General features: G+C 37.6%; 1 protein-coding gene across 6 annotated transcripts in view; it reads right to left on the bottom strand.

The window, feature by feature from the left end:
- Positions 1–25,695, bottom strand: part of LOC127953338 (E3 ubiquitin-protein ligase rnf213-alpha) — a 125,083-nt gene that overhangs the window by 12,682 nt on the left and 86,706 nt on the right. For all 6 annotated transcript variants that reach the window (XM_052552492.1, XM_052552491.1, XM_052552493.1 and 3 more), the window contains 5 exons: positions 11,071–11,272; positions 10,852–10,929; positions 10,471–10,668; positions 1,830–1,919; positions 1,561–1,739 (listed from right to left, as the gene is read on the bottom strand). In XM_052552492.1, coding sequence (XP_052408452.1) covers positions 1,561–1,739; positions 1,830–1,919; positions 10,471–10,668; positions 10,852–10,929; positions 11,071–11,272 — 747 coding nt within the window. The remainder of the gene's footprint in view (positions 1–1,560; positions 1,740–1,829; positions 1,920–10,470; positions 10,669–10,851; positions 10,930–11,070; positions 11,273–25,695) is intronic.

The raw sequence follows: 25,695 nt of genomic DNA, 5'->3' as shown, positions 1-25,695 counted from the left end.
ATCCTGTTGGTCATAGCTGATGACTGTGAATTAGAAAGTTGTCCGTCTTGATAAGAAAAATATATGTACTGAGTTTGGTGTCTGTAACTAAAACTAACCCCCCCACTTTTGACAAAAGGTGGCGCTATAGAGTGCTATCTATCATTAATACTGATATGTGTTTTGAGTTTCATGTAATTCTGAGCATGTTATCTGCCTCAAAATCACCAGAACAGAATATTCCAGTTGGACATGTTGCCATGGCAACACTATATTAGATATCAAGATCCCCACAACAAATTTAAATCGGCCATGTTTTGACATTATTCTGATTAAGTTTGAAGCAAATAGAGTAAAAATAAGATGCTGAAATCAAAGCATTTTGAAAATGACACTTCCTGCTGCCAGTTGGTGATGCTATAACTTTGGCTCCTAATAGTAACATATATGCGATTGATATCATACAACGAACAAACTGATGAAGTTTGATCAAACTAAGGTAATGTATGTGGATGTTATTAGACACTTCCTATTTCTCATTTCTCACCATAATTTCAATGCCTCGCCATGCCAAACCTTTCGAGATATCAAAACTATCCTTGCAATTTAGCATCCCTAATGTATTGAGATCATGTTCACAGAGTTTTGTGGCAAACGGGTGGAGTTCCTCAGAGGAGTATATACATTTCCAGAGCATGTGTTTTCCCCAAAACCATAAATAGCCAACTTCCTGTTGGGCGGAGCTTATGACATTCCGTGTGGAAGTTGCTTGGTTTGATGAGATCTATGTGTACCGAGTTTCATATCTATACGTGCAAGTATGATATATGGCCCTCAGTTTTCCAGGGGGCACTGTAGGGCCCCTGTGCCACGCCTACCTGTGTGCCAATTTTCAAGACTTTTTAAGCATGTTAAGGGCCCCCAAAACCTTGGGTAAAAAAAGAGAAGAATAAAGATAGAAATAAAAATTATAATCCTAAAGAAATCAATAGGGTTCTTCGCCCTTTGGGCTTGAGTAAGTAAACTGGAAGACAAGAACTTTAATTTTTTTATGTTAAAATGTTATATCATAATGTTATATTGTTTTACTTCCTCCATTTATTTCATTTTACAATTACATTAATTTCCTAATCCGTCCTTTCGCACCACCTGACGGTATTTTCACGAATGATTTTAACATGCGACTGACTTGCAGTTAACATGCCGTATTACCCATTTTGGTTGTCTACCTACTGTAATTTGTTTGTGAATCAGATTAAACTAGCATTATTTTTTGTTTACGTGCGGCTCATAAGGATAGTACAGCTAAAGGATGTGCAATATTCTTATTACATTAACAAACTGTGTAAATGTATTTATGCTTGTGCTTCAGGAGAATCAGCATTGCACTAAACACTGGTACTGTAGTGATTACTACAGAAGCAATTCTCGCAAATGTTTAATTACCTATTAAACTGCCTAAATAATGAGCTAAAGCAACAAGATAAACCCCTCCAAAAACTTAACTGTTTGTGCATATTTGAAAAAAGCTAAATTTACAAGAAAATTTGCAGTGCTTGTAATATTCTTATCAGGTCTCACCCCCAGCCAGGCCTAAAGGTGTCCGTTGCTTTTGGGTTCTTCAGGACCAAAAGCAGAAACTCATGCATTTCCAACAGGAAGGCATCAGCGCTGGACTTAGTGAAAAAACTTTGGAGTAGCCTCTTGTGTTTCTCCTGCAAAGGATTTCTGTACTCTTTGCAGATGCCCACAAATGGGTCCTGAAAAGCAGATGAACAGAGTCATTACCACAAACAAATTCACTAAAAGAACACAACAGAATACTATATTTACTGAGCTGAGTTTCTCACCCTCTTCAGACGTAGCATTGTCTCTGATTTCAGAGAGCTGAGCAGCTGCCACAGTGCCACACAGTGTTTCAGGCTGCACCTACTTAATGCCTGCACACACAATTATCACATACAAGTATCACAAATTTCCAGTAAACAGATTAGGGATTGAGTCAGAGCAGTGAATTAGTGAGACTAAAAAGTCTAGATTCCAGTGTGTGCTTCTTTTTATTTGTATGATAATTCGTAAGCAGGTATTTTATTTTAGTATCTTGAGTCACAAACACTGTGTTTTTTAAGTTAAAAAGCACAGTGTTGAATGAATTAAATTAAGTTGAATTTAATACCTTTTACTACCTTTTTTAATACCTTCAAAATATTTTTAATACCAGCGTGACTTCAAGCTGCAACTGTAGAGGTGTAAATTAAATACCTTTCCAAATGGAATAACATATTGCATCACAATGTAACAAGGTCATTATAACGTAACATCAATACTGGACAAAAAAATGTCCCACAGAGATAATAATAGAAATAAAGACAGAAGAGGAAGGAGACTTTTTCATAGATCATTAGTCAGTAAGTCTGATGTGTGAGCAATCTAAAAAAGAGGTGGTCGTGAAGTAAGCTAGGGCTGCACGATATTGGGAAAAAATGACATTGCGATATTTTATTTTTCTGCGATATTGCGATATGAAATCTAATCAAATTTTTTCTTACAAACAAAAATGGGGTGAGCACACTTACATTTTAATTTTACATGATTTTAACATTGATACCATTGTGTCAATTAATTAATATGCGCGAGGGAGAGAGTGCAAGACAGCGCTCGTGTTGTTTGAAGATGGTGAGCGTGCGGCCGGGGCTCTCTCTCTCGTTCTCTCTCTCTCTTTCGCTCTCTCTCTCTCGCGCGTGCTCTCTCTCTCATGCTTTCTCTCTCTCTCAATTTCAATTTAAATTTATGTGTGCTTTATTGGCATGACAAAAACTGTACATTTGTATTGCCAAAGCAGTTGTAGCTGGGCTGCTTACAAATAGTGAACATGTGTATTTACAGAAAGACAAAGAATAATAGTAATAATAAAATATAAAAAAAAGTATTAACCATGTAGTGCAAAGTGAATTAGTGTATGTGAATGTATAAGTTAGAAATAAAATAAAATAGAATATGGTATTAGATTTACAGAGGCAAAATATACATCTAAGTAATACAATACAGTAATATGGCATAACATAATCTACATGTGATGGAAACAGATCGGGGCAGGTTGAGTGTTTTCTCTAATATCATGACAGGCAGACACATTTTGAGCAGCAAACACAGAGCAGTTTCTCCTGCTTTGGAAGAGCTTTAAATGTCTGATGGATCTGCTGTATTTTATCATAGAACCCTGTCCGTATGTCCGTGTATTTGGGGCATTCTGTTAGGAATTGCAGTTCTGTTTCCATCTGATTCAGATCACAGTGTGAACACAGTCTCTACTCCGCTGGCAGCCATGTTTTTCTGTGTCTGCCTGTCTCTATCATCAGCTTGTGTCTGCGGAGTCTGTATCTGGTCAGCGTGCTTCTCAGTTTCTTATCTGACACTGTGTACAGATACTCTGCCATACTGTACTCCCTCTTTAGAGTCAAATAGCATCGCATTTTACTCTGTTGTTCTGTTTGGGTTTGCCAGTGAGTGATGAAATTCTGTTTAATTTGTGCAGTAATCTGATTGATTCTGATGTGATTCAGAACATCAGTAGATGTTAGTGAAGCGTCAGGACTGAAGCTCTGGATCAGCTGAGGGAGGGGACTGCTTTCTTTGCTCATCTCTTGGTATTGAAGGGCTTTGTAATGATATGATTGGGGGTCACTGAGTTTCAGATGTTTCCAGAATTTAATTGCCCTTTCTTGTATCTTCATGATTAGAGGATATTTGCATAATTCTGCCCTACATGCGTTATTTGTTGTATGCCGGTGCATATGTAATATATTTTTACACCGTTCTGCATGCAGGGTCTCAATTGGAAGTTTTTCCCATTTGGTGAAATCTTGATTTGGATTGGTCCGTGGACCCCACACCTCACTGACATAGAGTTCAATGGGCTCAATTACTGATTCTAATATTTTCAGCGAAATTCTAATAGGGATTTCTATAGTTCATTGCCATCTTATGCCGTAGAAGGCCCTGCGTGCTTTCTCTCAGTTCATTCACAGCATGATTAAAGTTTCCTATGGATGTGATTTTCAAACCCAGGTAGTTGTATTGTGTGTGTTATTGGGTTAGTGCCTAATGTAAATGTGTGTTGTGTTCCCTGGGATCTGGATCTTTTCTGGAAGATCATGATTTTGGTTTTCTTCAGGTTGACTGTCAGGGCCCAGGTCTGGCAGTATTGTTCTAGCAGGTCCAGGTTCTGCTGTAGACCATGTTGAGTGGGAGACAGCAGAACCAGATCTTCTGCATACAGCAGGCATTTGATCTGTGAGTTGTGTTGTGTGAGGCCAGGGGCTGCGGATCGCTCCAGACTGCTTGCCAGTTCATTGATGTAAATGTTAAATAATTTTGGGCTTAAGCAGCAGCCCTGTCTCATACCACGCTCTTGGGAAAGATACCTCATACGTTGGGTGCCGATTTTTACGCCACAATTACTTTCAGTGTACATTGATTTGATAAGGTCATAGGTTTTATCTCCTATGCCGCTTTCAATAAGTTTGTAAGACAGTCCTTGGTGCCAAATTGAGTCAAAAGCTTTTTTTTAAAGTCAATAAAGCATGCATATATTTTACCTTTATCTTGGTTAACATGTTTTTCAATTAGAGTATGTAATGTACAGATGTGGTCAGATGTATGGTAATTTGGTAAAAATCCAATTTGACTTCTACTCTGTACCTTGTGTGTGGTGATGAAGTCTAGTGGTCGAGCATTTATTATGCTACAGAATAACTTTCTCAGGTTACTGCTCACACAGATGCCTCTGTAGTTGTAAGGATCAAATTTATCTCAGTTTTTAAAGATTGGTGTTATCAAGCCTTGATTCCAGATGTCAGGGAAGCGATCTACACTTAGAATCACATTGAATAGTTTTAGAATGGCCAACTGAAATTTACTGCTTGTGTGTTTTATCATTTCATTTAATATCCCATCAGGTTCAGATGCTTTTTTGAGTTGGAGGTTTTGATTTTTTCTTTAAGTTCTTTATCAATTATTGGGAAATCTAATGGGTTTTGGTTATCTTTGATTGCTAATTCTAGTTTTCCCAATTTGTTGATTGTTTGGTTTTGTTTACAGTTTGTGTCTGTTTGTACTTTATTAAACAGTGTTTGGAAATGACTTTCCCATATTTCTCCATTTTGGATTGCCAATTCTTCTTGATCAGTTTTTTTCAGATTGTTCCAGTTATTCCAAAATTGTGTGTTCACTGACTTCTCAATTATTGTTAGTTGGTTTTGGGTGTATTGTGCTTTTTTGGTTCTGAGTCTTTGTTTGTATTGTTTTAGTGTTGCACAGTAAAGAAGGCAGATCTCTGTATTATTTGGATCTCTGTGTTTCTGATTTGACACTGTTCTCAGTTTTTGCGAGTAGTTTGGCAGTCCTGATCAAACCAATTTTTGTCATTTTTGGGTATTGGATTTTTTCCAGATTTTGTTTTCAATTTGGATTGTTTTGCTGATTTTTCAAATATGTAATTTGATCTTTGACCGCAAGATTGACACCTTCATTGGTGTGAGCATAGATGTTATTTAGAAAGTTATCTATGAGCGCTTGTATTTTTTGGCTGCTAAGTGCTTTCTGATATTCTTCAGCGCTGCTTTCAGCCCATCTGTATGGTTTTCTGATGTTGTACAGTTTACTGGGCTTTGTGTTAATGTTATTTTCAGTCTTTTTGAGGTACACAGTGATTTGACTTTGATCAGACAGAGGGGTTAGTTCTCTAACAGTGAATGATCTGAAAGATGAAAGATCTATGTCTGTCATCATATAGTCAACTGTGCTATTCCCAAGAGGTGAGCAAAATGTGAATCTTCCTAAAGTGTCTCCTCGTAACCTACCGTTGATGATATACAGACCCAGGCTTCGACAGAGCTGCAGGAGGTCTCTCCCATTCTTATTTACTATATAATCATGGTTATTTCTGTGGATATGGGAGAATGTGTTATTAATAACAGTCAGTTTGTTGTTGATGTATTTGCTCCCTTGCGTGTTGATGAAGTCCGGCTGTAGTCCTGTTCTTGCGTTCAGGTCTCCACAGATGAGCACATTTCCCTGTGCCTGGAAGTGGCTTGTCTCTTCCTCTAACATGGAGAATGTGTCTTCTCTGTAGTAGGGGGACCCTGATGGTGGGATGTATATGGCACACAAGTATATATATTTTCTGCATGGGAGCAGTTCTTTGTGGATTTTAAGCCGGGTGTAATATTTGCATTGCTTCACTGTGTTGATGTGGTTGTGGAGTTTTGATTTGTACCAGATTATTTGTCCTCCTGAGTCTCTTCCCTGTCAGACTGTCTTGAGTTTTTGTGATGGTAGGATGATTTCTCTGTAGTTGGGTGGGCAGTGGGTGACAGTGTCTGTCCTGCTCCATGTCTCCTGTAGAATTATAATATCCATATCCTTGATGCTCTTCTGGAATTCAGTGTTTGAGCTCTTTAGCCCAAAGGCTGCTGAATTCATGCTGAAGTGATGCTTTTGTGGTTGTGGGTGTCTTGGGTGGGGTTCTGTTGCAAACTGGGGTTTCTGCTGATGGGCTGGTGTAGATCTGTGGTGGTGTAGTGCTGGTGCATGGGGTTCTGATGTGGATTTTAGCATGTTGTGGGGGTCCCTGGTATTGTGCAGCCAGTGGTGGTTGTTCTCTGGGGTGAGTTTGAAGGTTTATGCTGGGTGTCTGGTTTTGTGTTCTGTAGGTTGGCAGCTGTGTTGTTTTCAGGGGTGTGAAGGTTTTTTGTCTGCCCCACGCTGTGTCTTTCAGTGTTTTTGCAACACATTGACTTTGTCCTTCTTTATGTGTACATGGTCATACAGGTCCCTGATTGTGATGGAGGGGTGATGAGCCAGGTGCACATTGGGCAGGTGAGCACATCCTTGGGAGATGTCAGCGTTGACTCTGGATGGTGTCTGGTTGGATGTCTCTGCGGGGTAGGAGGGTAGAGATGGTGATCTTTGTGTTGGGGTAGGTCTCTGTAGCCTTCTCTGCTACTCTGCAGATCAGCTGCCCAACTCTCTCCTGTTCCCTTCTGAAGTTGTTGGTGCCTGTGTGTATGATGATATGTGAGGGTGTGCCAAAGGTGGAGTCAGAAAGTATTCTGAGATCATCCCCTGTTTTTGGGCACCAGAGTTTTGTTGTTTTAAGACCTGGAAAAAGTCTTTCTCCTTGTAGGAATTTCCCATTGGAGTCCATGAGGATGGCCATGTCAGCCTTCTGTTTTCACTGGCTGTTTCTCAGCTGGGGTTGTAGCTGTCATGTTTTTCTGAGGGGCCTCTGGGTTTTTGGAGGCTGCAGGTGTTCCTGCTTCCCTTTGGCTGTTGCAGGGCTGTGATGGTTTGGTGGGTGCTGGAGATGTGCTGCTGGACTTTGGATGTATAGGGTGTTGGTGTGGGGGAGGGAGGGGGGACTTTGGGGGCATTCGCGGGTGTAGTGAGACACCTCATCTGTGTTGTTAGGGTCTCCATCTGTGTGTCCCTTTGTTGAAGCTCAACTTTGAAGCATGCAAGCTCCCTCCCCATGTAGTCTTTCATTTCTGAAAGTTCCTTCCCCATGATTGGTTGAAGTTCTTTGAGGTCTTTTTTTTTTCAAAGTTTGTGAGGGCAGCATTGTTTCCCTGTATCATTACCGTTCCATTTTGATAAAAGTTTATTGTCAGGTGTCTGTTCTCCGGGTCTTTTTCTGAGTCTTCATAAATGCACAGTTGTCTGCCTTTACAGATTCCATGTTTGGTGTGATACTGGAACAGTGTGCAGGAGGCGGTGTGCCATGCAGTTGGGTGTTCTGTGTAGAAGAGCAGGTTTGTGGTGATGGTTTCGCCCCTACTGTTTAAAGTATCTTTAAACAGTGTTTCTGGGTTTTCCTTCTGAGTTTTGAGCTTGTGTTGTTGTCTGCTCTTCTCAGACCTGATGTCTGGGGGGTAGGAAAAGGTGTGAGCTCCAGTCCCCATTGCTGGTGTTGCCATGGTAATGCCGTCTACAGGTCTTTCATATTGATTATTATGGCTCAGTTAATCCAATCAGAAGGTGTGAATGACAACGGCCCTCTTTTGTTATTTTAAATTGCTATACCGTTCTACAGCTGTAGTATGCCAGGGAACAGTTGGTCAAGTTTGTTTGCAAAGTTTATAAAAGAGTTAATAAAAAGTTTCCCTTTTTAGTTAAATTTTTCTTGAATTTATCTTGACAAATTGCTTATAGACTAGGAGCTCATGTTAAGCATGACCTCTCTCTCTCTCTCTCTCTGTCTCTCTCTCTCGGAGATGTCTCTCTCTCTCTCACACGCTCTCTCTCTCTCAGGCTCTCTCTCTTTCGAGCTCTCCCTCTCTCTCTCTCTGCTCTGTTAAACTGACAGGACTTAAAAACACATGCAAATGATAAACTTTCATTCTATGATGGTTAAGCTGTGCAAATAATCTGCGAATCACATTCGTCAAGGGCCGGGGAGCAACTGGCTTGTAACAGTTAATGAATAACATCAACTATGACAGCCTACATCGCACATCCTGTGAAGTGACTATCGTGGATTCGTAAATCAAGATATCGATGCTTAAACGACACATCGTGCAGCCCTAAAGTAAGCACAGGTGTTTTTAAAATAAATTAAGCTAATACATTTATGCAAAGCAGGGGGCGTAATCAAGATGTCACAATGACCCTTTGTCCACAATTTTGGACAAAGCTTCGCAGAAAACACGGTGTTGGGCTACATTTGACAGTGACAGATATGTCAGGACGGTTCTGTCAAAGTTAGATCATTGGTTCTCCAGCTGTGGCTCTCTACTGGTGGTACTCAGGATACAATTAAACATAAAATAAAATAATTTAAGCAAAATCCCTATAATTTATGTTTGGCTTTATCAGAGCCATGCTAAACCTGCGGATTAAGCATTACAGTAAGTCTATAACACTATGCCCATCACAAGCCATGTCAATGTTAGTCACAATGGTGGTATTTGGAAAGCCTAATATTTTCTGAGGGGGTATTCTGTGCAAAGTTTATGAACCACTGACAAATATTTAGTCAATTTGAGAGGTGGAGCAGGACCTGGTGGCCTGCCTGCTTGTGGCCTAAACTGGAGCTATTAATCCTGAATATGCATATTTAACAGGTAAATTAGTCTACTCCAACCTCCATTTAATGAAATACATTTTCTCATATTATAGCTACTATTACCGAAAATCAGCAGTAAGCCAAATAATAAAATTATCACAAATGCGTGAAAATGTACAAATACAAACAACTATGTAAGCATATAGGTCTACCAAACTGAATCACACATGTACATTTCGGAGATGTATATTTAATGTCTGCACATACATATGCAAGCTGTATTTTTAAGAGTGCTTGTTCACCTGCAGTATGTCTCTAAGATGTTTCCTGTCAGATGTCAAATAGATATTTATTAGAATGCATGTAAAACTGCTTCTGAGACCTTTATCAGAGTACACAGCAGATGATTCCAAGATCTTCAGCAGAAGTCTTACAGATGTAATAAATATATTACATCTGATAAAATGTACTTTTATTACTGCCATTCATAATGTCGAAATATAATTCATGAATACAAAAATATATAGGCTATATTAGGGAGTGTAATGGCCTATAAGTACTTCTCTGCAGCCATCTACTAGTGGTCATTTAATTTCTTTTTTATTTTATTTTAAATAATCGTGTAATTTCCTATATTATAAAACTTTTAGTTTTATACATTGGGGAAACCTATTAAAGGTTAACAAATATCGTCACATTAAAAATAACTTTCAAATTTGTTAATACTTAAAGAATTGAAGTGCTGGTAAAAGTTGTGTGAAGCATTCAGCATCACTCGAAAAAATTAGACCATTTCTGCCACAAGTTGTCCCTGTAGTTTACTGTTAAATCCATGATCAATGGTGGAGGTGTTTTTGAAAACTGTTTTTCCTGGTTTCCACATCATTGGCATTTGTTCTGATATCAGCTTTAACAGAATTCATTGCTGAATTTGAATGCTTCTCACAAGATTTCACAGAGATGTTATTGATTCTGTGGTGAATTCGACTGCTTTCTTCAGTGTATCTCCCAGCGCTGTGTATAACGGTGTCGTGTGACTAGATCAGCGTGCGGGCTGCAGCTCGAGCAGATAAACGGTCTGTGCAGCCCGAACTATTAGAGCGGATTCGTTCAGCTTTCGGTTTGTTTATCCAGTGTAGCTCTTGTAAATTGGTCCTATGAGAACGCAAGGCTTTTCTTTGACTGAATGAGCATTGCAATGATGTCATGGGACACTTCTAATCCCAGATTATTTGGATATTTTGTAACAATTATGAAAATTTCTGATATATTGCCTCTTCTGTTCCACCTAGCAGTTTTTTAACACAAGAATGTGTGTTGAAACCTCCAAGAGAAACAAGTCTTATCATGACATTAAACCAATCTAACTACACAGGGCTTCCTTAAGACCAGTGACAATAGCATCCTTGTATGTGCACATGACCAACCTTGAAGACATGTGGGGCCATGTGGTCAGTCATCTGTAGCACCTCCTTCAAATAAGTGCTCAGCTGCATATGTGGCTCTCCCCCTGTCATAGCGAGGAAACCCAGGGCCAGTTCGACTGTGGACAGGGCCTCACATACGTCACTGTAGGACTGCAGCTCCTTCACGAGGTCATACTGTGTCAGGGGCTGTAACGACTCCTTTGGATACACAATAATATAATGGCTTGTGACGTGGATTAAATGGATGCAATTAATTTTAAAAGTTGCATTTAAAAAATATTAATTTCATTAAGAGCATTTTGAGCATTGGACCTACATCTAATAATAACATAACCAATACAATGTTTAATCATCTATAATGTAATAAATAATATAACTTACTTGTTGAACTTTGCCCTTAACATCTTTAAATATGATTTCATAATTTCTGTCCTGTCTGTTCACCAGTGTCGGAATACCCTGAAACATGAAAAGACAAAAACACAAAACAAAACAAAAATAAATGCAATTTTTTTCATTTATCTACTCTACTGGTTGTCAATCCTGAAGAACTCCTGAAAACACATCTGAATGGGCAACTCTTGTGGTGCTGTGACGTACATTAAGGGTGATGTGTGGTTTGCCTTGTAGAAAGCGGGTGAGGATCTGCTGCTGAATTTTGGGCAGATCGTACTCCGCAAGGGTTTCCTGCCCACGCTCCATCATATATTGGCAGTTGGACAGCACCAACGGCAGCACATCCCGCTCATACTCATAACGGATCACATGCAGCTCCGTCAGGTCACCTGGGCTTACCGTGTAACTGGAAGGAGACAGGACAGAGAATGACGTTAAGGTGACTAAATGGGAAATTGGGTGTGGTAGGCTCAAAGCTGCTAAATTTAACTGCCAACTCAGTGATTCAGGGTTTTGGGTTATTTTTTTTTTTTGCAACATGGAATTAAATATTATAATATAATTTACTATTACACCACTAAGTAATATTGTTGGCTTTAGTTACGGCGCAGAAACCTACTTCAAAGTAAGCCTGTAGATGTTTTTTTTTTTTTTTTACTCATCCAGCATCACAAGCTGTTTTATCACCTGCAAAGTGGAAATTGCAAGTCTGATTCCAAAGTAATGTTGAAAAGTTTCAATAAAATAGTGGATTTTTAAAATTGTTTTTAAATTGATGGTCAACAGTTACTGACCATTGTGCTGTAATTTTTTTAAAAACCAATATATATATAAAAAAAAAAGATAAACAATTAGAGCATAAAAAGACAATACATACAAAAAAAGATCAGGATAACACACATAATATAAGCCTTCTCTAAAAGGAAGGTTTTAAAGGTGCAATAGATGATGTCTTCAAAAAAATTTTTCAAAAAAGTCTTTGAAACTTTATAGACCTTCGTTATGCACAAAGAGCTTGTAACGTAGAAAGGAAAAATTTAAACCGCATCATATGACCCCTTTAAATGTCTTTTCTACCTGCCTGTTAACGTATGTATCTGGATATGTCTGAGCACAGAAATGATTTGCGCAGAAATGATACATCATCAGTGCGTTCACACACGCTGTGTAGACAGAGCGAGAATGACAGACAAACATCAACAATCCGTTCTTTCTTTCTGGTAATATAATATTTTAATAGTTTTCTCACTGGTGAATGACACACAAGTAGCCCAGCGGTTCCCAATTCCAGTCCTCATGCACATATTTAGCATATCTCACTTAGTTAAACAGAGTTAGTTTACCAACTCGTTACAAGTGAGCTACATGTAGTCTATTATAGTAATGTTGTCTCTGGTATTCTGGTTTGTAAGCATAAATGTGTTTAGGGAGCGTGGTTTTGGACACCGATTGCAAGGAGGGTGGGATATTCGCTTTCAGTGCTATCAGGCAAAAATTTTGCTTTAAACAGAGAATCTGTAGCGATTATCCTAATAGATAAAAGGTAGGCTATTCCACAATTTAAGGCTGACAAATGCCTGGTCTCCCTTTCTCTCTGATTTGAACATAAACATCTGACCTAAAACATCTAGCAGATATATTAATGCTGTGTTCACACCAAATTTTACGCTCTATTCGCGTTTGGTGTGAACACAGCATAAGTCACAAGTTCAGATAAATAAGAAGGTGCCGACCTATTTAAGACCTTAAAAACAAATATGTAAACTCTATATATGTAAACTCTATTATCTTTTTTTTTTTTTTTTTTTGTTGTTAAATATATTTATTCATTGTTAAACATTACAAAACAAAATTTTGTGGGCACCACTTGCAGGACTATCTTAGGGTCATTTTTTTACCAGGAACTTTATTTAGTTCCTGGTTCATGTGGTGGAAACACACCGAGAACTAGCCCAAAGTCCCTACAGTAGGTGGACAACCAATATGGGTATTACCCGTTAATTGCATTAGCGAAACTACCACGAGGTGGCGCAAAGGGACAGATTGCAAAATGAATGTAATTGTAAAATGAGATAAAAGGAGGAAGTAAAACAATAAAATTATGATATAACATTGTAACACCTTTAAAAAATATTAAAACATTTACAGTGAGTTAATTTCAAAACGTAGGATAATTGTAGGCTACAGTCTACTCTAAATTTAAAGAAGACCTTTACACAAATGATCATGCTATGTGTGTGTGTATATATATATATATATATATATATATATATATATATATATATACATACACACACACACACACACACACGGATAAAAAGCTAAATGTTTTCATTTCGGTTCATTCTTGGTTTAACCCTCTGGAGTCTAAGGGTATTTTAAGGGCCTGGAGAAGTTTTGTCATGCCCTGAAATTTTGCTTTTTTCAGTTTCTTATAAATATCTAAATGGGTAAAGTCTAATCTCACTGTAATCAACACAAACTGGGCTATAATAATATGTGAAATGCATGCATGTACATGATTGTATTTTTGAGAAAAAAATGCTATGCAGGGTTAGTGAAAAACCAAAAATGTTAAATCACTTGAATAAGGCAAAAAAAAAAAAAACACTTAAAGAACAATGGTTCCCTGGATTTTTGAGAATTTGAGCTTGTAGCCTAGAATTTTTCTTTCTAAATTATGTGAAAATCATCTTGTTTACTCACTTACAGAAAACAATATATTGATTTACATTTTCTAAGACACTTTTTTTTGGTAAAAGTCATATGCGGGTAGGCGTCAACTATCAGGAATATCATTGTGATTTACACCTGAGAAGACATAGGCCTGCATAATGAGCAACATAATGAGCCTTTAAGTCAGCTTGTGTCACTGAGAGGGAAGAGTTACAAGAAAGAATATGAGAACAAAATAAATGTATATAATTTTATGTTTGTAGTTTATTTAGAATATATTTAATTATCCCACAACATAATTTAATATCTACAGTTAAACAGTTTATTAGGAACAATCAAAGCTGACTTTCAAACAATTTTTTTGGCATCATTACTCCATCACACAATCCTTCAGAAATCCTTTTAACAATCTTATTTTCTACAAAAAAAAAAAAAAAAAAAAATATATATATATATATATATATATATTTTTATCATCAACATCATCATCATTATTATTATTATTAATAATGTTGAAAAGAGCTGAGAATATCTTTTAGTTTTTTTTAGGGGGAATAAATTGAACAGCATTGTTTGTTACATTTGTTACAGTTATCTTTATTTTTTACATTTATATTATTTACATCAAGCTTCAGTTTGAAACATTAGAATCTGAATAGAGGGTTCAGCGCGGGGGAGTGTCTCATTAGAAGATAATGAAGAGAGACGTGAAAAACGGACATCATGTTTTCATATGGATTACTTTATCACAGAATATTTGATTTCAGCAACACTTGTTTAATTTAAAAGTAGACATGTCAAGGTTTCTATAGATATCTCTCTCATGTTTCTACTTTGAGTATTCACGGAGTTACAGTTCATTTTAATGACGTGTTTGTAAATGAAGATCAGCACAGACAAAGGCTGCAGACAGCACACCTTGTTTGTTATCTTTATTTCATAAGTGCACAAAGTTTTGTTGTTATTATGTCTGTATCCAAAAAAAAGTAGACCCTTTACAGCAGGGATAGGCAACTCCGGTCCTGGAGGGCCACTATCCTGCAGAGTTTAGCTCCAACCCTAATTAAACACACCTGAACAAGGCAATCAGTGTTTTCGGGATTACTAGATAGATACAGGCCGGTGAGTTTTTATGAGGGCTGAAGCTAAACTATGCAGGATAATGGCCCTCCAGGACTGGAGTTGCCTATCCCTGCTTTACAGATTAGATTAATGTATTGCTCTTATCTGTACGATTTAAACTGAAACTTTAATTTAAGTTCTTTTCGGGGTTATCAGGAGAAAATGACTCATAACGCGTATACGCGTTAATCGACTCCAGAGGGTTAAAAAAAATCTTCAGGTTCCATATGCAGTGTAAAATGTGAATGGTGCAGGATTTAGCAATAATTATTATTAACATTTTTGAATTATGCCTTATGTGTGACCAAAAATGGAGTATTTTCTGTTTCAGCTGTTTGATCGGGCTGGTGCCTTGCACACATTGGAAACAGCTGTCGTTCACCGTGACACTCGGATTGAGCAGCGGTCCACTTTGATATATTGTTGTAACGGATATGCAGGTCATCGATTCATGGGTTGAATTCAGGCATACAAATGAAACCTTTTTGCACTAAATGCCTGGCCTGGCGCCAGCCTGGCTGGACTTAAAATATTTACGATACCCATGCGAGCCTCAAAGGAGACCTGAAACCCCCACCCAAATTCCTTAACACACACACACAAAAAGAAACCTTTCTTAAAGTTCCTTACTTTTGTAAGTCCTTATTAATATGTATTTTGAATGTTTGTGTATTGCATAAAAATGGTTAATCCTGGGTAAATGGTTAAAGTGCTGACTTATAAATTGGAAATGTTTATCCTCATTTTAACTTTCTCAAAGAGAGCCATGTTTCTGCAACCCCCACTCCTGACCAGGTCGTAAAAGCTTTATGACCCCACTGGGCAACAGGACAGGAAAGAAACATTCACTGGTACCTTTTTCTCAATGTATCCTAAACTATTACTTATTCAATGTGGTCTCAATGTATGAAGTATTGCTTTGGTGCATTAAAGATTCCCCATATAAATTGGAGAATCTGCAGTTTTATCATGTATTAATCAAATCTTTAAATGTGTGTAATTCTGCATTTGAATGTAACTTCATGTTTTGATCATTTATATACATTATTTTTGGTATCTGTGTAATCTTCATGCTTTGACAGACCCATTTATCTAAAGCAAAGTAATGAAAAATCTATTAAAGGGGGGGGTGAAATGCTCGTTTTCACTCAATATCCTGTTAATCTTGAGTACCTATAAAGTAGTACTGCATCCTTCATAACTCTTTATTTTTATTATATTTATAAGAGAAAGATAGTCTGTACCGATTTTTCCCGGAAAAACACGAGCGCCTAGAGGCGTGACGTGTGGGCGGAGCTAAAGAATCACGAGCGCCAGTAGGCTTTTGAGCTGAGAGCATGTGGAAGCTGTGACACAGATCCAGAAGCTGAAATTTAACAAGAGCAGCATCAGCAAAGGCGGTATGCTATGTGGTATGTACTGAAACTGTATATATTTGCTTAGCGGTTTTGGAAAATGACTAAGTTCCACTTTATGTCGTCTTTTTTTTTTTTTTTTTTTTTTTAAGCTGTACATGTGGAAAGTGCAGTTTGATGACAACATTGCATGTTGTTTACTTGATGTGCTTACACGCTGATAGCTAAGTTAACAACACAGAGATATTTGAAGCAGTTTTACTCACCGCATGCGGTTCCAACACACAATCGTGACCCTTTTCCGTTGGGACTGCATTATCCTTAAGAAATAAACGACGTGCAATCCGAAATGCAGGGAACAAACAAAAACACTTGCACAACTCCGTTGATGCTCTGTAAAAATAAACTCCATCCACTGGTCCCTTAATGCTGTTTCTCTTTTGGTAATCTGTGCAGGGTTGTCTTGCCCTGGCAACCAAAAACACACTTCTTTTGTGACTTTTCGCGACGCTCTCGCTCTGATCAGGCTGTGCTCAGCCTCTCTCTGCTCTGCTATATGGGAGCGCGCGCTCTTCCGGCAGAAGAGCGCGCACTTAGGACCCATATAAGGAAATTCCGCTCCATCTAACGTCACACAGAGCCATACTCGAAAAAACTTTCCGAAACTTGTGACAAACCGGAAGAGGTTTTTTTGGAACAAAAATACTCCTTCAAACGTACAACTTAATTTTTGAAACTTTGTCCATGTTTAGCATGGGAATCCAACTCTTTAACAGTGTAAAAAACTCAGTATGCATGAAATAGCATTTCACCCCCCCTTTAATCTTGAATTAAGAACTTGCTAGAATATCACTGCTGAAATCTAACAAAACCCAAAGTTAGTAGGGTGGGTGTTTCCACAGAGACAAAGGAACTTTTCCCCGCTTCAGATCGCAGACGTTCATTGGTTGTTCACGCAAAAAGAGGCGTGAACCATCCCAAGCCATAAGAACCGACCAAACCGCCCTCTCTTCTTTTCGTTCTTCGTTCTCGGACACGCTGCTCTCCTGTGCGACCCTCGTCGTTGTTTTGTTTTCTTTACTAAGTTTATTCAACTATTCGCCTCTCCACACAAGGAAGACGAATTCTGGAACATTGTTTGTTGAACCTTTCAAATACCGCGCGAAGACAGAACAAAGGCCACGCTCACGCTGCTCCACGCTCACGCCAAGATCCAGCGCGCGCCGGTCTCCAGCTCACGCACATTGGACACTTTGCAAGTATCACTTTTCTATGGAGATTTAAATGCTGCTTTAAAGTGTTGCTATGATTTGAGTCGTTGTTGGCTTTCAATAGTTACTGACTGTTATTTCCATACCTGAGCTCATTCTGTGATCTCATTCATTTTCTCTCTCTCTCTCTCTCTCTCCCTCCTCAATTTGGATTCCGTTATGTCTTGTAAAAAGTTTACTGTCTGTATTGTCGTACGCATATTTATCCTGTGTGATTTGTAGTTTCGATATATTATTAGTCAATTATTAAAAACCCATATATTCATGATTCTTGTCTCCACCACCCGCTCACATTAAAAAAACACTGAGATGTCTGATCTAGCTACAAGCTTTTAATTTAGAAACTAAATTTATCATAATGATAGGATAATGTTTTCGTGGCCAGAGAATATTTTTCCTTGAATTATAAGAAGTGACAACTTTATTGAAAATTGATAGGTCAATCTTACAGCCGTTTGCTGGACAAACCACTGTTTGATTTGCAGTAATTTACAGTAGGAGGTATCACAATAATTGATATGAAGAATGGAATATTGACATATTAATGAGTAAGTTATAGTGCCCTGTAATGATTTATTGATGAATGCAATTGAGCTATTTTTCATAATCAATAAAATATTAGTGTAACTGTCATATGAGATACATATTAATCATATTCCTGATTAATTATTCAAATTCCCTATATATCATTTAGAGTTAATTATTCTATACAACTCATTGTTGCTACATTGTTAATTATGATTTTTTTCCATCAATACTGAAACACGCGTTAACTATAAAGCCGATTTTACCTCATGAATAATAGTTAAGCTTCAATTTGGCAACATCATGAATATGGAAACGATTGGATTTCTCCCAAAAATCCAAATTGGATTTCTCCTTTTTGTTTGTTTATAGCTAAGCCTATATTATTATATACTGCAAATACATTTATCCATAAGAATTATATATTTTTAATTCTTGTTTTGTTCCGATATATTTGTTAAATTTAAAGGATTTGTTGTAAAGTGAAGGGAACTAAAAATATCCTGTTGGTATATTATAACATTATTAGGCCAGCCATTATTATTTCTAAATGTAATAAAATGCAACTGATACATGAATTAGATAATATCAAAAATAAATAAAAAAATGCAGCAAATGAAAATAGGTGATTAATCCTTTAAAATGCAACCTATACACGACTCATATATTTTTTCTTCTCACAAACTTAATTTCTTTTTTAGCGTGTTTAAAAAAATAAATGAAGAAAACATGCAGCAAATGAAAATATGTGATTAATCCGTTAAAATTGTATTACTGTGTGTTAAGAGTTATTATAATTATTATATACTTCATAGCAGATCCTGCATGGGCCAAATCTAGGCTATCCAGGTTTTTTTTTTTTTTGCATCTGAAAATGACTTTGATCATCACATTCACTTCACGTGCTCTGGCGCAGATCCGCCTCTCGTGTTGCTCAGCTGTGGACGATTTAAAAATGTTTGATATAAAGGTTGCTGTCCCATTTTATACAGGAAATGTTAATAAAAACAAAATATCTAATTATATTGTTAGTTCTAATTATATTGTTAACACAAGTTTGTTTAGGCTATTTAAAACATGCAATGTGATATTTTATCCTTTTTAACTACTAAACTCCTTGAGATTTAAAATTTTGTTTAATAGTATTTAAATTCAAGTTTAAAAAAAGGTTTTAATTGCTTAAATTATTTCTATGAATTAGTAAAATGTTGTTTATTCTTGTAGAAAATAAATGTTTATTCTTTAAGAAAATAAGGAAAAAAATAAGGGACGATCCAAATATTTGTTTTGCTTCACTTATTTATGTAGGCTACAATTATTCAAAAATAAATAAATAAATGCCATTAAAAAATACCATCGACCTGAGTAAATTTGACCATTTAGAATTGTGACTTTAAAGGTTAGTGATTTAGGAGGTGAAAATACTGTGAAATTACAAATGGCATGAGATTTTAGAGCATAACAACTGAAGATTTATAAAACGTTAGCCAATAAAGCATTTTTTTAACAATGGAACTTGAAGTTGTTAACTAAAATATCATTTCAACCATACAGCATGTGAATAAATAAAATGCATACTTTTCATAACATTTCATTATTCATAAAATGCATAACGTTTCTGGTGTTTGGATTTGTACTTCAATATAATGAGCTCCAAGTTTAAGAATAGCCCTAGACTAGGTTTTCTCTCTCTCTCTCTCTCTCCGTCACAGAGCGTGTGGGTGAGCGTTTTTCGCTGATAGTGAGTTTCTTTTCCTTTTTTTCTAAGCTACTTTTACTTCTGTCTGCCAGAGTTTAACTTAGGTTTGCGTGAGCTGTTCAGGAAGCACGGTCTTCCAGCGCGCGTTGGTTGACAAAGGCGTCTTCAGAGCATGTGAGTTATGAGCGGCTTTCTCGCTGGCATGGAACCTCTCGAATGAATAGTGGGGTGATCTTTTTGGATTCTATTCAGAATACGTTTACTCCAGTAATTCCTTTAGTCAAACCAGCAAAAAAAATTATTTTGTCCAATGTCCCCCCGTTTATAAAAGATAACTTGTTGATAACGGAAATGTCTAGACATGGAAAAATTGTTTCACAAATGAGGAAAGTTCCGCTAGGCTGTAAATCCCCTTTACTTAAACATGTAGTCTCTTTTAGACGACAAATCTTTATGGTTCTTAAAAGTGAAGTTGAGGATCTAAGTGTGGCGTTCAAATTCAAAATTGATGGCTTTGACTATGTTGTGTACGCAAGTTCTGAGACTTTGAAATGCTTTAAGTGTGGATCAGAGAGCCACATTCGTAGTTTGTGTCGGGTACAGACCGCCGATGATGAAGAGGTTGTAGATGCGGTTGTCACTAGTTCGGCTGAATCTGATCAGGCTGAAGGTGAAGGTCTGCTGCACCAGAGGCAGGAGCGAGTACTGCTGGGGAGGGAGAACCCGAGGTGATAGAGGAGGAAATGGTGATAGATGCTGTCAAAGCAGCTAAACAGGTGACTGGAGAAGATATTTTTACAGATTATGTGGGCGATGACGCACTGTTTAAGACACCTCCTGTTAAGAGAAAAAATAAATAAAGCAAAGATGAGGAATGAAAAGTCAAAACAATGGTCTGAAACACAGGTTGATGAATGTGATGATGTTGAAAGTAGTCCTGTTGAAGATAGTGAAACTCAGGAAATTAAGAGTAGAAGGAATACATGTAGTGACTATTCTTTTTTTATAAAGTCAAATCTTTTTACAAAGATCAAAACATTTGAAAAATGTGCAGGTTACAGACTCTTTTCCCGATCGTAAAATGTTTGTTGATTCTGTTGTGATGTTGATGAGGAGTGAGGGTGAAGAAAAGTTCACCGTTCAAGGAATATATAGATTAAGGAAAATTATTGCTAAAGTAAGATCAGAACTTCAGGCAGAGGATGGGTTTGAAACAATGTAGTTCTCTCTGTCTTTACATGCTGAAAGTTGCCTTGTGTGTAATCCTTCTCTCATTCTTCTCTATGAGTGTGTTGAGAATAGGCTCTCTTAATATTAATGGTGGACGAGATGCTTATAAAAGGGAATTGTTATTTGAATTATTAAGACAAAAGAAAATTGATGTGATGTTTATTCAGGAGACGCACAGCGATGTGTTAAATGAAATTGATTGGAGGAGAGAATGGGAAGGGGTGGTGGTGTGCTCTCACATGAGCTCTTCTAGAGGAGGGGTAGCTGTGCTTTTTGCTACACATTTCACTCCTGTTTCTTTTGAAGTGAAGCAAGAAATTGCTGGTAGACTAATTTTTGTACGTGCACAGTGAAAAATTTAATGTGGTGTTTATTAATGTATATGCTCCTAATAATGGTAATGAGAGAATTTGTTTTATTAATGATCTTAATGAAATTTTGCAGAGTTGTAATTCAGATGAATATGTGTTTTTAGGTGGGGATTTTAATTGTACTGATAATTGTGTATTAGGTTGAAATCACGCTGAACCCCAAGCAGCTTCCAGTCGTACTATACGCACCTTGATTGAAACCCATAAACTGTGTGATATATGGAGACATTTAAACAGAAATGATAAACAATATACATGGTTGCATACTCTGGAGAATTTTATTTTTTTGGCCAGATTAGATAGATTTTACTGTTTTAAACATCATTTCAATATTGTCAAAAGCTGTGTAATTAGTCCTTCTGGGTTTTCTGATCATGCTATTGTTATTTGTAAAGTGTTTATATCAAATATAAGGTCAAAGAGTGCCTACTGGCATTTTAATGTATCTTTGTTGAGTAATGCAAAGTTTAAAGAGGTTTTTTGCTTTTTTTGGAAGGAATTTAAATTAAAGAAAAAGTGTTTTACAAATTTAAAACAATGGTGTGATGTTGGAAAAGTTGAAACCAAGTTATTATGTCAACAGCATACTTTCAATGTCTCTAAAAATATCACACAAAAAATGAAAGAACTTGAAGAGGAAATTGTAGAGGTGCAAACAATATTGGAGTCCACTGGAGAACAAAATGTTGATGTTCTTAAGTCCAAAAGGATGGTTCTTGCAAACTTGCTAGGCCTGAAAGCAAAAAGTGCATTGGTTATGTCCGCTACCAAAATTTAACACAAATGGATGCCCCATCCAAATTCTTTTTTAATTTGGAAAGAAAGAACGACCAGAGAAGATACATTCACTCCTTGCGATTGGAGAACGGGCAAGAGCTTACAGTGCTGTCTGAAATAAGACAAAGGGTTGTAAGGTTCTATAAGGATCTGTATGGGAGTGAATATAAAGATGATGAAGAAATGTCTTCCAGTTTTTATCAAGGTTTACCGAAGCTTCCAAAAAGGTCAAAGGAGGCACTAGAGAAGCCTTTGTGTGCACAAGAGCTATGGAAAGCACTGCAGATTATGGAGAGTGGAAAAGCTCCAGGAATTGATGGGCTCCCGATTTAGTTTTATAAAGCCTTTTGGGAGGTGTTGGGTGAGGATTTTTTGGATGTTCTCAATCAGAGCATAGCTGAAGGTCTCTTACCAGTGAGCTGTAGGAGAGCTGTGATCACTCTCCTACCCAAGAAAGATGACCTTCAGGAAATTAAGAACTGGAGACCAGTGAGCTTGTTGTGCTCCGATTTGAATTTTTTTTTCTAAAACTCTGGCAAAAAGATTAAGAGAAGTGATGGGGGACATTATACATCCTGACCAGACGCATTGTGTGCCTGGTAGGTCTATTTCTGATAACATATTTCTTGATTTAATGGAGGTTGCTGGCCTTTTGGGCATTAATTTAGGACTCATCTCCATTGATCAAGAAAAAGCTTTCGATAGGGTTGAGCACCAGTATCTTTGGAACACCCTTGATGTTTTTGGTTTTGGCCTAGGTTTTATTGGAGTAATCAAAGTGTTTCGAGTACAATTCATGCCAACAGCCCATAATATAACTGCATATTCAGCAAGAATTCATGTTAAATATATTTAGCTATATAGCTTGATCAGGTTATAATGACTGCAATAGTCGAGCGGGATGTTACAGGTTATAGGAGTTTGTTGGTTTCTTTTACTGATTATTTTCGGGCTAAAGCATAATTTAAACAGATAAAGCACATTCACATGCAATTGCTTAAGCAATAATGCATTCAAACAAATGTGCTACTACATTATCAATAGGCTATCTGATTTTGAAATCTTGGAGAAATTCATCGATCTGTTTAGATAAAATAACTGACAAAAATGTACTGTTATCTTCATCCCAAACAAAATTTGCACAGCAGAAAGCAGCAATTAAAGATTTAATGCTTACAATGTTATTAGTTTGGCATGTGATAGGGAATAAAGTTCACACACAATAGCCTAAGCCACTTTGAAACTCTCCTGTTATTTTTTTTTTTTCATTATTATTATTATTTTATATAGGCTACATTATGAACATAACATTTCAAACGTACTGAAATACTTTAGCCACGGAGTGAAGGCGGGGCGTGTTTCTGGTATCTGTGTGCGTGGAGGGGAAGTTGTTGCTGTTTCCCTCACAGACTCTACTGCCGAGTGAGAGAGATGTTTCCACCCAACGAAATGAAGACGACCGTGGCAGCACAAGCACAGCACATCCGCCAAAAGCAACCTGCAGCAATGCTCGTTGCTCGGCTCGCCAATCCTTACTTTTGTAGGTCGCATGGCAGTAAATAATACGATGACATGACCATGCAGTCAATACAGATATTTAATAAAAACTTTAAAAACAAGCAGGGCTGTAACATAACCCATTAAAAAACGCACGCCAGGTCTACACCGGACACGAGTGGCATGATCCAACAAAAGACAACAGAACCCAGTGATGGATACACTTGACACAATCCCCATCAGTGAACTGATGCTCGTTCTGTTTAACCTAAACCAGCGACATAACGAGATGGAAATATAGATTAAAAAATATTTTTACACTTGATCTGTTCTCCGTCCATGACACTGACTCACTGCGGAGCTGGCAGTTTTAATCTGAACAGCTCTTAAAGGCTTAGTTCCCCCAGATAGCAAAATTATGTAATTAATAACTCACCCTCATGTTGTTTCAAACCCGTAAGACCTCCAATTATCTTTGGAACACAGTTTAAGATATTTTAGATTTAGTCCGAGAGCTCTCAGTCCCTCCATTGAAGTTGTGTGTACAGTATACTGTCCATGGCCAGAAATGTAAGAAAAACATAATCAAAGTAGTCCATATGACATCAGAGGGTCAGTTAGAATTTTTTGAAGCATCGAATATACATTTTGGTCCAAAAATAGCAAAAGCGCCGACTTTATTCAGCATTGTCTTCTCTTCCGTGTCTGTCGTGTGAGAACCAAATCAGTCTGGATATCCGGTTCACGAACAAATCATTCAGTTCACCAAATTGAACTGAATCGTCTTAAACGATGGCAAAAAAACAAACAAACAAAAAAATAATCCGTCCGCTTGGCTTTTGGAACCGAAATTTGGCACCAAAAGATAAAAGAAAATTTGATACTCAATAGTATCGAAGATTTTCGTTCGGTACCATAAAGGCATCGAAGTTCGGTACCCAGCCCTACTCAAAACTCATCGACTCTTCCATAAGATCTTTCGTTGAACTTAGGCCAAGAAAACCCTCTCAGAGAAACTCCGTTGCATAGCAACCCGCAATCCAGGAAGTCTTGCGAACAAAGCGCCACCCGGCAAAGCCAACCAACCACTCACCATCGATTGCTGTCCCTCCGAAACGCATAATTGACCGACTGCCAGCAAATCAGCACCAGAGAATCCCTCTCCAGCAACTTCGTTAGAGAAGGAAATGCATCCAAAACCTCATGAATGTTTGTGTGTTTTCGTTAGTTTAGTTTGTGTGTATTAGAGTAGTTCAATAAAGCCTTGTTTGATTTTACATATCAGTGTCTTGTGCTGTGTGCTTACATGTTACTGCCTTAAACTGTAGATTCTGTTACCTTGCTCATAATCAGTCATAATTTCATGATATTATTACCGTAGGGCACGGGATAATATTTTGTCCAGAATTGATAAAATACCCTAACCTCAACTTATTGGTGGACGAATAGTTGATAAAGTGTTAAATATTAATTCTGAATAATTTGCATACTAATTTGGTTCTTATTCACTGTAATTCAATCCCCTTTGAGTTATATTGATCTTAATTCCCTTTTTAATCTTACACCTGTTCAATTCCTCATTAATGAAATGATCCAATCAACCAATTACATGGCAGTTGCTTCAATGCATTTAGGGGTGTCAGAATGGGAAAAAAGGTGATTTAAGAAATTTTGAGCGTGGCATGGTTGTTTGTGCCAGACGGGTCGGTCTGAGTATTTCACAATCGGCTCAGTTACTGGGATTTTCAAGCACAACCATTTCTAGGGTTTACAAAGAATGGTGTGAAGAGGGAAAAACATCCAGTATGCGGCAGCCCTGTGGGCGAAAATTCCTTGTTGATGCTAGAGGTCAGAGGAGAATGGGCCGACTGATTCAAGCTGATAGAAGAGCAACTTTGACTGAAATAACCACTCATTACAACCGAGGTATGCAGCAAAGCATTTGTGATGCCACAACACGCACAACCTTGAGGCGGATGGACTACAACAGCAGAGGACCCCGCCGGGTACCACTCATCTCCACTACAAATAGGAAAAAGAGGCTACAATTTGCACGAGCTCACCAAAATTGGACAGTTGAAGACTGGAAAAATGCCTGGTCTGATGAGTCTCAATTTCTGTTGAGACATTCAGATGGTAGAGTCAGAATTTGGCGTAAACATAATAAGAACATGGATCCATCATGCCTTGTTACCACTGTGCAGGTTGGTGGTGGTGGTGTAATGGTGTGGGGGATGTTTTCTTTGCACACTTTAGGCCCCTTAGTACCAATTGGGCATCGTTTAAATACCACGGACAACCTGAGC

Source organism: Carassius gibelio, chromosome B3, assembly GCF_023724105.1.
Source record: "Carassius gibelio isolate Cgi1373 ecotype wild population from Czech Republic chromosome B3, carGib1.2-hapl.c, whole genome shotgun sequence".
Classification (NCBI taxonomy): Eukaryota; Metazoa; Chordata; class Actinopteri; order Cypriniformes; family Cyprinidae; genus Carassius; species Carassius gibelio.
This window is presented reverse-complemented; position numbering and strand designations above follow the sequence as displayed.